Source organism: Corella eumyota, chromosome 2, assembly GCF_963082875.1.
Source record: "Corella eumyota chromosome 2, kaCorEumy4.1, whole genome shotgun sequence".
Taxonomy (NCBI): Eukaryota; Metazoa; Chordata; class Ascidiacea; order Phlebobranchia; family Corellidae; genus Corella; species Corella eumyota.
In genome coordinates this window covers 1,389,957-1,403,440 of record NC_137491.1, presented here as the reverse complement: position 1 = coordinate 1,403,440, position 13,484 = coordinate 1,389,957, and the positions used below count along the sequence as shown (strand labels likewise).

General features: G+C 28.1%; 1 protein-coding gene across 1 annotated transcript; it reads left to right on the top strand.

Annotated features, from left to right (window-relative positions):
* Window positions 1–6,519: 6,519 nt before the first annotated feature.
* On the top strand, window positions 6,520–13,458 carry LOC145743669 (coatomer subunit delta-like). The gene is made up of 12 exons (XM_082561701.1): window positions 6,520–6,673; window positions 7,305–7,428; window positions 7,620–7,759; window positions 8,117–8,296; window positions 8,739–8,829; window positions 9,182–9,278; window positions 9,791–9,946; window positions 10,319–10,484; window positions 10,792–10,939; window positions 11,424–11,613; window positions 12,109–12,238; window positions 12,661–13,458. Exons 1-12 carry the CDS (start codon window positions 6,671–6,673, stop codon window positions 12,748–12,750), a joined length of 1,515 nt encoding a protein of 504 aa, XP_082417827.1. The 5' UTR covers window positions 6,520–6,670; the 3' UTR covers window positions 12,751–13,458.
* Window positions 13,459–13,484: the final 26 nt, after the last annotated feature.

Here is a 13,484-nt window from a genome sequence, read left to right as displayed (position 1 = left end):
AACAAGTGAGTAGTATAATCTGGTATTATAACCAAGGTAAGATTAAAGATTTTAAATTTATTTAAAACCAGTCTGGAAAGCAAGGCAGCGTGCATGCTTAAAATTTTTGTTGTTAAAACGCTTAAAATTTGTGTTGTTTTAACTATATACATTTAATTTAATAGTTATACCAGAATTAGAAAAAAAATATGCGTTAATCATGTTTTGCAGAATTTTTGTTATATTTTTTTATATTAATTAACGCTTGCACGCTGAAAAATGCCTCCTATTCCAGACTAATTTTATTACCCAACTTAACATCGAATAAATTTGGTTACTTAATTTTGGTTATCATAGATATCAATAGTGTTTTGATGTTTTTATTTGCATTGTATATAACCATGTTTAAAAATAATATATGCTTTATGCCTAATGTCATTCACTTTACTGGTCTTTTTTTTCAATTGTGTAAAGTAGTCATAAAGTATCTTTATAATCATTTGTGCTGTGTACACATTCTAAGAATGTTTCTTTACGAAAGCAAGTAAGTTATTTTGCTGGTCCGCAGGTAGCACACATGCTGCTGCGCGTTCTAATAATAGACCCTAATAAAAACGGGAAACCAATCGTTTAAATGCTTTTGACAAAGGTTTTTTAAAAAAATAACTAAAAATATTTCTGATTAAGGCACTAGCATGGAATTATAAAATAATAAAATTATAATTTTAATAAAATCTAAACAACCAACAAACTAAAAAAGAAAAATGTAATAATGAATTTATCATTTTTAAATAATTTTTAGTAATCAGCTTATAGCTATGCTACCCAATTAAAAATTTTTTATAAATTTTTTTTAAAATGTTATTTTATAAAAAAAAGAATTTTACCAACACTGCAGTTAATTATTTTCCAATTTTTCTTTATTTCTTTTTTTTTAATTTTATAGTTTGGTCGTTCCTGGAGTACCTACTATATATTAAAAATCTTTTTACAAAACATTTAAAATTTTTTTTATATTTTTAAATATTATAGTGTGGTCGTTCCTGGAGTACCCACTATAATATCATACTATTTTTTTTCAAAACCTTAACAAAAACACATTGAATTCCATTGAGTTTTATTTGCATATTAATTTTGGATTTTGCCATTAAAATCAAACTGATTTATGGTCAATAAAAAATAAAATTAACAGCAATCAAGAAGCTAAAAAAGTTGAATTAATCTTGCAAATGCATCAAGAACAAAAAAATTAATTCAAAAAGACTATTTTAATAAAAACTGCAAGCGAAGTTGTGATGATTTAAACAAAATTAAAAACTTGAAGAAACAATATACAAACAGATCATCATCTACAAGCAAAGTATTAATGAAAACCAAAAAAAATATTATAACAAAAGAATTCTACTACAGAAAAAAAACAATTTTATGGAATATGTACCCAGAAAATATTGGAATAACTGGTGAACAATCAAAAAGTTTAACATTGTAAATATTGAATTGTTTTATCACAAAAAAGGCAATACACCAAAAATCATGCTGGATTTCATCTAAGCATGCCTTGAAAAAAAAATTATAGTTTACCAATGCAGGAAGAATGAGTAACTACCTAGAACTGCTGACTTGCTGCAGTGGTCCAAAGATTGAACATCGGGCGTTAAAAAAACTTGAGGTTCTTCAAAAAAACTTGGACATCCTGTTGCAATGCTCTAATGTAAATGGTGCTTACTTTATCATGTCAAACAGCTGGAATACAAATGTTTAAACCTAAACGAAAACATTGTCAAATATCCTAAAAAAACATGCAGGAAATTTGAAATGATGAATATCCAAAAAAAACAAGCAAGAAATTTGAAATGATGATAATCTACATTAAAAACTAACAATTTAAAAAAAAAACAAAGACTTAAAAAACAAAAATGGAAATTCGCATCAAGTTCAAAAATTAATTTTGCAAATAAATATTAGGATGAATTTTATGTTTATGTTGTGGTCATTCGAGGCGAACCCAGCATAACATACACAATTAACACACACTAGGTATTACAATCACATATATATAGCATAATTTAAATGCAAAATCAAATATATTTTCTTCCTACAAAGTTATGTTGTGGTCATTCTTTAAAAACCCAATATGACACACACTAATAAATACACGGCATATGGTAAAATTGACATCCAAAGTTAAATATATTTTGTTTAACTTAACATGATTCTTCTGTGTCTAAAATTCTACATTGAAATAAAAAATGTTTCAAGAAAGCAAAAAAAGAAATTCAAATTTCAATAGAAAAAAAATTATACATAGCTGTAAGCTTTAAAATTTTAATAAATATTCCATGTTAGTACAATAATTTATACAGTAAACCTTTGTCAAAAGTTTTTAAACGAATGAACCCGTTAAATTGGGTCTATTATTAGAAATCGTATGCAGAATTGTGCTACAGGCGTGTCACGAAATAGCTTACTTGTTTTTGTAATGTAACATTCTGGCATGTGTGTATGGTATAAACGATTGTAAACGATACTATTATGACTATGATACACAATTAAAAAAGGGGGTCTGTATATATGTATTACATCAAGTATGAAGTGTGTATAATTTTAAATTTGTTTATCATATATTACACATACAAACAAAAAAACTTATATTGCTATTCTTAAAGAAGTGCTAAGTATGCTTAAACAAGTAAATTAAAAAATTGAAATGTAATTTTTTATTAAATTATTTTGGGTAATATTATTGTTTTATAATGCCTATTAAAATGCATAGAAATGACAACCTTGGTTAAATTTTTTTTATTTTTATTAGTATTTTTCTAAATTTTTTACTAACAACATTGTTTTTGAGTATTTTCCAGAATATTAGATGAACTGGGGTTCGATTAATGACCTGTTACAGATTGGTGCCATGTGTTCTTTTTTTCAAGTTTGCTTAATAAGTGAACCTGTTTGTAGGCCTTTGTACATTTCCAATGTCGGTTAAATTAATCAAGCAGTTGCTCAAGTAATTTCAAAAAAAAGAGTCAAAACGTTACCCACAACATTTGTAAACATTTTCCCAATAAAAAAAAGGTAGGTATAACTAAAATTATTTAAACAAGTAAAAATATAATTTGTTCAATTTAAAAAAAAAATTTTATGTTGTTTTACATTCTAGGTAATTTAGCAAGCAATGAATTTGTTTTTTATTACAAAAAATTCAGTAAGTACTAAACAATGCTTAGGTTTTATTTGTTAAGCTTCTCGATTTAATTTAAATAAACCCAATTGTTTAAATATAAATTATATTAAATAGGTTCAAATTCTTGTTACCCAATTCTAGAAACTGTGCAGTCTTGGAGATCATTTTAAGGAAAATAATTTTTCGATAAAAAAATTTGGTAAGCACTTTTATACAGAAATAATTCCTACTAATTTTTGTTTTCCATTTAAAATTTTGTTACTACATTCTAGAAAATGTACAGTCGTGGAGATTATTTTGGAAAACATAATTTTTCGATATAAGCTCTTGGTAAGCACTTTTATACAGAAATAATTTGTAGCAAATTAAGTCTTCCAATAAGCTCTACCTTTTTTTATGCAATAAATATTTCTTTTCTTTTGGCAGGCCTATGTACATTTCCTGTGCAATGTCGGTTAAATCAATCAAGCAGTTGTTCAAGGTTTTTAAAAAAATAAAAGTCAAAAAATTACATGCAACTTTCATAAACTTTTTCCGAAATAAAATAATAGGTGAGTAAAACTTAATGTATTTAAAAAGAGTAAGAACATGAATTGCCTTATGTTTTGTAATTTTTTTTGTATTTTAATATTGTTTTACATTGAATTTTTTAATCATTTGGTAAGCACTTTTATCAAGTAACAATTCCTGATAAATTTTGTTTTCCATTGAACATTAAACTTTAAATTTTATTTCTAGATGCAAAGCCAGACAAAGTTTAAATGAATTTAAAGCATAGGAATGTTTTGACTCTTATTAAAATTCTAATGCTGGGTAAGTGCGTTTTTATTGTTTTGTTTTAATATTAACTTTAGTTAGGCACTTTTTTTTAAACTACAGAATAAAATAAAGGCACTTTTTTTTAACTACAGAATAAAGTAAAGGCACTTTTTTTAGATAATTTTACCCACTACTGTAGGATAGGTTCCGTATTTTAAGGTATTTATTTTGCTTATTTTGTAATAATATCTATTAAGTTGTTAAACTTTATTCAATAAAATAAAATGTTTTTTTTTTTTCAGCAAAATAATAAAGTAAAGAAGAAGGATTTTTGGATGTCAATAAACATCAGCTAAAATTACTCAAGTTAATGTATGCTGATTAACTTTTTTGTCTAACTGTTTCAAAGGCTATTTGAATATATTATAGCCTACAAAATCATTGTAAAGTATATCGTTCATCTTTGTATTTAATATTCTTGTAAAGCTTTGTACTGTATTGAAAACTGTATTACACTTTTGTATAGTGTTGGTGTAAATGTAAGATGAGGTGTAATTTTATATCATGTTTTGTGTTTTAACTTACGCTATATTCACTTTTTACTGGTCATTGATATCTGTATGTTTTGATTAGCTGTCCTATCTTAGTGTTGTTGTTGCTTTGGTATCTGTATGCTTTTTTATTGCTTTGTTATTGCCTTGTGTGTATTGTCTTATAACTTAATTAGGCAGGTACTTAAGTAACTTAATGAAGGGGTTGTATTGGAGAGGGTAGGCACTTAACTTTGGGAAGGCTCTTAACTTTAAGCTTGGGACTTAAACTTCTGTAATTACTTAACATTTGGTAGGCATTCAAGCTTAAGTAGGCACCTAACCTTTTGTGGGCCATTAACTTTAGATAAGCACTTACTATTGGGTAGGCAATTAACCTTAGATAAGCACTTACTATTGGGCAGGCACTTAACCTTGGGTGGGCACCTATCTTTAAAATAGGCACTTAAACTTAGGCAGGCACTTAACCTCAGAATAGGCCCCTTATTTATAAGAACTTAACTTTAGGATACTTAAAATTATGGTAGACACTTTACCTTAGAGTAGGAATTTAAACTTAGATAAGCACTTAACCTTGGGTAGGCACTTAAGGTTAGGAAGGCATTTGACTTTGTGTAGGCACTTAAGCTTGGGTAGGAACATAGCCTAAAATAGGCAATTACCATTAGGTAGGCACTAAACATTAGGACAGACACTTAAAAATGGGTAAGCACTTAAATTTAGATAGCCACTTGACCTTGGGTAGGCACTTAATCTTAGAGTAGGCACTTAACCTTAAATAGGCAAATTAACATTAGGGTAGGCACTTTAACTTGGGTAGGTAGGCACTTTAACTTGGGTAGGTAGGAACTTAACATTGGAAAGGCACTTAACCTTAGGTCAGACACTTAACCATGGGAAAGCACTTAGCTTTAGAAAAAGGCACTCGATCTAAGGTAAGCATTTAACATTGGGTGGGCACTTTATCTTAAGGTAGCACCCAAAGCTAGGTTCAAAAATGCACTTAAATTTTACCTTTAAGTAGGCACTTAATCTCAGAGTAGGCATTTAACTTTAAAATAGACACTTAATTTAGAGCAGATTTTTAACCATGGGTGAGCATTTAGAGCCTTTGACCTTTGTGTAGGCATTTAAACTTGGGTAGAAACTCAACATTGGGAAGGCACTTAAACTCAAGGTAGGCACTTAAATTTGGGTGGGCATTTAACCTTAGGTAGGCACTTAACCTTAGGACAGGCATTTAACCTTAGGACAGGCACTTAACCTTAGGTAGGCACTTAACCTGGTGTAGGAACTCAACATTGGGTAGGCGCATAACCTTAGGTAGACACTTAACATTAGGGTAGACACTTAAATTTAGATAGGCACTTAACCTGGTGTAGGAACTCAACATTGGGTATGCACATAACCTTAGGACAGGCATTCAAGATTAGGGTAGCACCTAAATTTAGGTAGGCACTTAAACTTGGGTACAAACTCAACATTGGAAAGGCACTTTACCTTAAGGTAGGCACTTAACCTTAAGGTAGGCACTTAAATTTAGGTGGGCATTTAACCTTAGCACAGGCACTTGACCTTAGGTAGGCACTTAAATTTAGGTAGGCACTTAAACTTGGGTAGGAACTCAACATTGGGAAGGCACTTAACCTTAAGGTAGGCACTTAACCGTTAGGTAGGCACTTAACATTAAGGTAGGCACTTAAATTTAGGTAAGCACTTAAACACGCGAACACGTACCGCGACGCAAATCGCAAAAAGGGAAAGAACAAGACAAAAAAGTTTGAACTTGGCTTTTCTAATCGCTTGTGTACTCGGCTTGCAATTAATGACAAGTTTTGCTTACAGATATGTAATTATCCTTCGTATTTTTTTAACAAATTTAAACTATAGAAAAGTTATATTTTTTAATAAATTTTAAACAAACTAAAAGTATTTTTTCGTTTATTTAAAAAAATTTTTATAGTGTTTTTAAAATTGAGGATAAACAATAAAAATCAGGTTATGATGACGTATTAACCAAACTAAGCAAAATCCATAAAACGAAATTTTTGCAACGTGTTTTTTTTTCTATTTAACATAAGTTAATTAAATATATTTACTTGTTTAACTTGTTATATATGCAAAAACATTTTGTCTTTATTTTAGAATCAAGTTTTTAAAAAGCTAATATAACGGAAAAGGACAGTGTAGCATAAACATGGTGAGTTTATAAGTAAAACTCAAAAAATTTAACTTTCCCATTTGGATAATAAAAAACTTTCCCATTTGGATAATAAAATATTACATTTGGATAATAAAATAAAGATTTTAAATATAAGTTAAGCGTGTTTTCCGCTTGTTTTTCAAACCTAAATTGATTTATATTTATTGTTTAAAAAGTGAAAAATTTTTAATTTAATTAACCGGCAGTGTGGTGTAGAACCGGCAGCGTGGTGTAGTGGTAAGAACACTTGCTACACCACACATGAGGTCGTGGGTTTAATCCCCACTGATCTCATGCTGTAGCGCCCTTGAGTAAGGCGCTATAAACGGTATAAACTCCTGCTGAGCCGGGCAATTATATTCTCTATAATATCCCAAACTGGCACAGGCAACTCGAAGTAACTGATGTTACTTTATGTTTAGCTGGCGCATTCGACCTTCCCACATCGAGGATAAAGATATATATATACAAAAAAAAAATTAATCATATTTAGTTACAACTAATCCTTTTTTTCACCAGACTGCCAGTTGTTTCTACATAAGATCTATTAGCAAAATTAAAATATGCATCTTAATATTTGAATAACAAATTTCATCTTAATTTTAAACTTTTAAAATATTGTTTTAAGGTTCTTTTAGCTGCTGCAGTTTGCTCTAAAAATGGACGTGCTATTATTTCTCGTCAATTTGTGGAAATGACACGATCAAGAATCGAAGGTCTACTTGCTGCCTTTCCTAAACTTATGAACACTGGTAATTTTAATTTATATCTTCTATAAAAAATAATATTTAAGAATATTTACTAAAAAATTTTTTTTTTTTGTAATTTTAGTTTATATGTCTCATTGTTTTTACCGTTTAAAAATTTCCAAAGAAAAAATAAAAAATAAGTCATAAGTTGCCCTAAACGGCATCAAAATTTAAAGTTAATTTGTTTATTTCAGGTAAACAACACACATTTGTTGAAACTGAATCGGTTCGATATGTTTACCAACCCCTGGAGAAGATGTACATGCTTTTAATAACAACCAAAAACTCCAACATTTTGGAGGACTTGGAGACTTTAAGATTGTTTTCAAGAGTGGTAAGAAATGTTTGTTATTGGCTGTTTGCTTTTTTACATTGTTTTTAAATAAATATTTTTCGACGTATCATTTTTTTAAGCCTTTTTTTTAAAGACAATTTTTAAATAATATTTCATAATGTATTGCTTTTGTAACTGAGCTATGTTAAATAGTTAAAAATATAATTAAGGGTTTGGGTATTTGGTTGAATTTTAATCTAATAGTTATTTAAATGGATCTTGCAATAATAATCATTCTAAACAGTAAATATGTATAGATATATACAATAATAGACTATATACATATCCTGGCACTTCAAAGCAATTCCCATAAAAAAATTTACTTTATTTTCATTTACATTTGATATAAATTTTTAGATTCCTGAATATTGTCGAGTTATTGATGAAACGGACATCCAAGAACATGCATTTGAGTTGATCTTTGCATTTGATGAAGTGGTTGCGCTCGGTTACAGAGAGAGTGTTAACTTGGCTCAGATTCGAACTTTCACAGAGATGGATTCCCATGAAGAAAAAGTTTTTAAAGCTGTTAGAAAGGTAAAACAAAATCTTAATAATCTATATAGTTTTGTTATTTTTTTTGGTAGGTAGCTTAGCTTATGGTTTGTATTTAAATTGTCGTAATATGGTCATAACTCGCAACAAATATTTAAACATTTTTCATACCAAGCTCCATTATGCAACTAAGTCTATACCCTATGAACTGCACGATTATTAAATTTACCTGTAACTATTAAATTGTTTGTCATTATATGGTTACTACTTTTATTGAAGATAATTTCTGTTTTTGTTAACTTTTGTGTATTTTTTATTGATGTCTGTGGTAACATAAATACAAGTAATAACAAATTCCTTTTTTTTATCAAGTTTTAATTATACTAACAAGTTATTTATTGTAAAATAAGAAGTACTAGGGACATCTCATCTTAAAGCTTTGTCACATTGCATCAATGCATTTAATAAACTTTAATTTTTGTAGACACAAGAAGATGAGACGAAAGCAATGATGCGAAGGAAGGCAAAGGAATTACAAATGATGAAGCGAGACAACATGAGAGGGGGCAGAGGAGGTAGGTTCTACTTTAACATTTATTATAAGTTATTAGTTGCCATTGCCAATGTAGCAAAGCTGATTTAACAACCGAAATACTAAGTTTTTTTCTAATTAGAATGAAACAATGAAAAAAAAACTTTTCGACAAAAAGTTATTGTTTATTTTTGTAGTCTGTACTGTTTCTAATTTACCCAATTTAGAAACTATACTATTTATTTACCCAATTTAGAGGGTCAAAAGCAACCCTTAATTTAATATACACAAATAATTTACTTTTCAATTCTAGATTTAGTTTTTGTCGCATTTTGTGGCGTTGTTAATTATGTTATTTTTATTTACCCACTAATTTAAATGTAATTTTTCCTTAGGTATGGGAGGTTATGGAGCTTCTAAGAGCATGGGAGGTGATGTAATAACACAAACAATTGCTCCTGTTCCTAACAAACCTAAACCTGCACCTACAAGGTAAATACTAATTATGAGTTTGTTGTTATTTGTTGGTGCATAAACAAAAATAGTAGAAACATAAAAGTTTTTTTAAAGCGTTGATGGCTATAACCCAAAAAATAGTTTATTTTGTTTTCTGGATATTGCATTTTTAGCCTAAAGGTACTAAGTTTGATTCCTGCAGCTAGTACCTATTGAGAAAAACAATAGCACATTACTGGTGTGATATAACTAACATATATATGCATTTTGATGCAAAACAAGGAAATTGAAAGATATTTTAAAATTTTTTTTTGGCCATTTTGTATTTAAAATAAGCTAAATTATAAAAAAAATCATTTGAAGTAGGGTAGTGGTGTTAAGGCAAACACTGAAAAAAAATATATAGTTTTATTAAATAGCGTATAGAATTTTACTACATATGGTCCAATAACTTTTGTATATTTGCATGGTTAAGTCAGCCTTCTTTTATCCCTTTATCCAGGTTTAAATAAATCACACTTTAAAAAACTAAATTAATTATTCTACAGGAGCACAGGAAAAGCAATGAAGTTAGGTGGAAAGTACAAAGATGTCGATAATTTTGTTGATAAGTTGATATCAGAAGGTGAAAGTGTTCGAAGTTCTGCTTTTAAATCAAAGAAAGATGTTGCCAAGACAACAGCCCCTGCTGCACTAACTGAAAGGTTTGTTTTATAAGTTGTTAAAAAGTTCAATTTTTTTTCTATTTTTTTATACAAATTTGTATTTTTTAATTGAGCTTTCTAATAAAATAAGTTTTTTAAACTATTTTAATTATATATAAACTTTTTTTAATGTGTTTCTTTCTAAATGTTGGTATTTATTATTTAAAAATATACTTTTTCATAGTGTTACAAGGTTTTTAAAAACCCAAACTTTAAACCTCATATCATAATCAAAATTTTATTTTTATAAATGTTTTTAAATTATTAGTTAATGCATTTTTTTCTATAGTTTACATGTTTTGTTAAATCTTTTTTGTAATAGTTTTTTTCAAACTTTAAACCTCATAATTAAATAAATTTTATTTTTTCTAGTGTTCATGTCCGAGTGGAAGAAAAGTTTACAATCACAGCCGACAGAGATGGCGGGGTACAACAATTTCTATTGAGTGGATTCTGTATATTGAGAATTACTGATTCCCAATTTGGTTGTGTTAGAGTTAAACTTGAGAATAACGATGACAGGGGTTGCCAGATGCAGGTAAAATATATTTTAAACTGTTTTGTTATTAAAAACTCATAATAACTTGAAAAATTTATGTAAAAAATTTGCGAAAAATGTTTTTTAAAAGTTATAAAAATGTCCTAGTAAAAAGTTTAAAAAATTGAATAGAAAGTTTTAATAAAACATAGAAAAATGCGAAAAGGACTGAAAAATTCTAAAAAACGTATTTAAATTGTCTAGAATAAAGATTTTAAAAAAATCTTTAAAAAAATTTTAAAACATGAAAAAAAAGTTCAAAAAATGAATAAAACTATATAATTTTTCTCTACCTCTAATTTTACAGACCCATCCTAATGTGGACAAGAAATTATTTTCTGGTAAAGGTTTAATCGGTTTAAAAAGCCCAGAAAAACCTTTCCCAATCAAACAAGATGTTGGGGTTTTAAAATGGAGATTGCAAACAACTGATCCTAATTTATTACCACTAACTAGTCAGTGAATTTTTTTTATTTTTTGTGTCAAAATTTAAAAAATATATTTGATTTCAATTTTTTTAAATTTATAAAAACTGTTGGATTACTTGTACTTTACAGTTTTTGCTAATTCTTCTTTGTATTCTTGTGCCTTGGCTAATTTTTTTTTTGTACTTTCTTTACTAAAAAAACAATCTTTACTAATTCTCTCTCATACAGTTCTTCCCTCTTTTATCTTATATTTTTTAGTCCTAGCAAATTCTCTCTCATACTTTACAGTTCCCGCTAATTCTCTTTTTTTTAAGTTTTGCTATTTTTCTTTTACTTTAAGGTCCTTGCAAACTTTTTCTTGTACTTAACAGTTTACTCTACTTTTTTCTTGTATATTATGGTCCTTAGTAATTCTTTCTCATACTTCACGGTCTTAATTTTTTTGGAAAACCAAAAAAGAAGTAAATTTGATCCAAAAAATTATTTAAAAAAATTGTTTTTTCTTTTTAAGTAAATTGTTGGCCTAATGAGGACGGGAACGGGGGTTGTGACGTGAATATTGAATACGAACTTCAAATTGACGACCTTGAACTTGTTGACGTAGTTATCAGCATTCCACTGCCCTCTGGTGTTGGTTCTCCAAATGTTCAGGATCTGGACGGAGATTTTAAACATGACTCAAGAAAGAATATTTTAGAATGGTAAGATTTATTGTTTAATAATATTAAGTTAAAAGTCTATATATAATAAAGCTTAGTGAACTATATATATGTGTTTTGTCGAATTCAAATGTCTACAAATAATTAAAACTGTTTTTGGTCTGTGGGTAAATTATTAAGGGCAAATATTAGTTGATAGTTGCGACTATATTTTGACTACTAGTCAATAGCTCGCCCTACGACGGGATTTTAATTGTCATAATATGGTTGCAATTCTAAACTTATATTTGCCTCTGATAATTTACCCATGCACTACAAACAGCAGTTTCGTTTATGTTGTATGTTTATAAATTGGACATTTATACACATATATTTGTAGCCACTTAGCTTTATTATGTATAGATTAAAATGTCGACTGTAGGGTGGTCTATCAACTAGTTATTAGAATGATAAAATTAAGTTTTCTAGAATGGTGTATGAGATTTTGGAAATTGTTAAGTTTTTGTAAATTTTATCTTAATTAATTTTTGTTTACAGGAGCCACCCGGTGGTTGATGCTAACAATGCAACGGGATCGATGGAATTCAGCATCCCAGGTTCTCCCGACGACTTCTTCCCCATCTCGGTCTCTTTTCATTCCACAAAGAAATCATTTACCGATATTCAGGTTTGTAAGACTTTTTTAATATGTTTCTAAGTTATTTATGGGTTAAAGTTTTTATTAAAATACTATTCCATAGTGATATCTGCCCATATGACCCAAAACTTTTTAGACAAATTTTCAGAAAAATCTTTGATTGATTGTTTTTTTTTAATCTATTGTTTTCCAGAAAATGGAATCAATTAATTTCTTTTGCTTTATTTTTTATAAGGCTAATTTTCCACTGAAGGAAAAAAAACTTCTGGTTATGTTTATAACTATTCCTCGTTCAATTAGCTTTTAAATCTGATTTCAGCCTCACAAATTTCCTTATTTACTGTTTATTGTTATTAGATTGGTAGTCATTGCTTCCAATTAAAAACCCAAGGTCGAAAGTTTAACAAAAAAAAAATATTTGTACTTAATATTGAAAAACAAAATATATTTAGGTGATTGGAGTTGAGACCAGTGATGAAGGATCCCCAGTTAAATATTCATCTGAAACTGCCCTATTGGTAGAAAAATATGAAATTGTTTAAAAATCCCATATTTGTTTTGTTTAGACTTACCTAAAGTTATGGACAATTTAAAGAGGTTATATATTATATTTCTTAGGCCTATGAGGACTTTTACTAACTTTGAATACTCTGCTTTAGTATTTAAAGTAACATATTTTGTATATAGTTTATTATCTTTTAAAGGATTTGTTTAAGAATTATGAATTTTTTTGTATTAATATTGGGCATTTTCAAGAAACAATATACATATATTGCTTTTTTATTATGGGGTTAAATTAAATGGTAAAATTTGTTAAAAAATGAATTTTTATTGACCATTTTTTACTCTTGATTAGGGCAAACTAAAAACCTATTATTAAAAATGTAAAACCCCACTTAGATCTTTAATATTACAAATTGAATCCAAAAAGTTTTTTTATATAAGCAAACATTAAATGCATGTTAAAAAGTTTGTTATATGCTAGTAAATTAAATATTACAAATTTAAAAGGCATAGATCTGTGCAATAATGCATTCAACTTGCAAATAACATTTCGTTAAAGTAGCAACATCAATCAAACTGTTTAAATTCGTCAATTGTCAAAAGAGGACAAACTATTAAAACTATTTTATTTCTGTTAAAATATTGAATTCTTTGTTTGCAAATGTCGAACACTTTCTTTTCTATGAATGTTATTTGTAACGAAACGATTAGTTTTTGTCTGGTGCAAGGAATTAAATTGTGACGCAACACTATTTTATTTATTACAAACAAT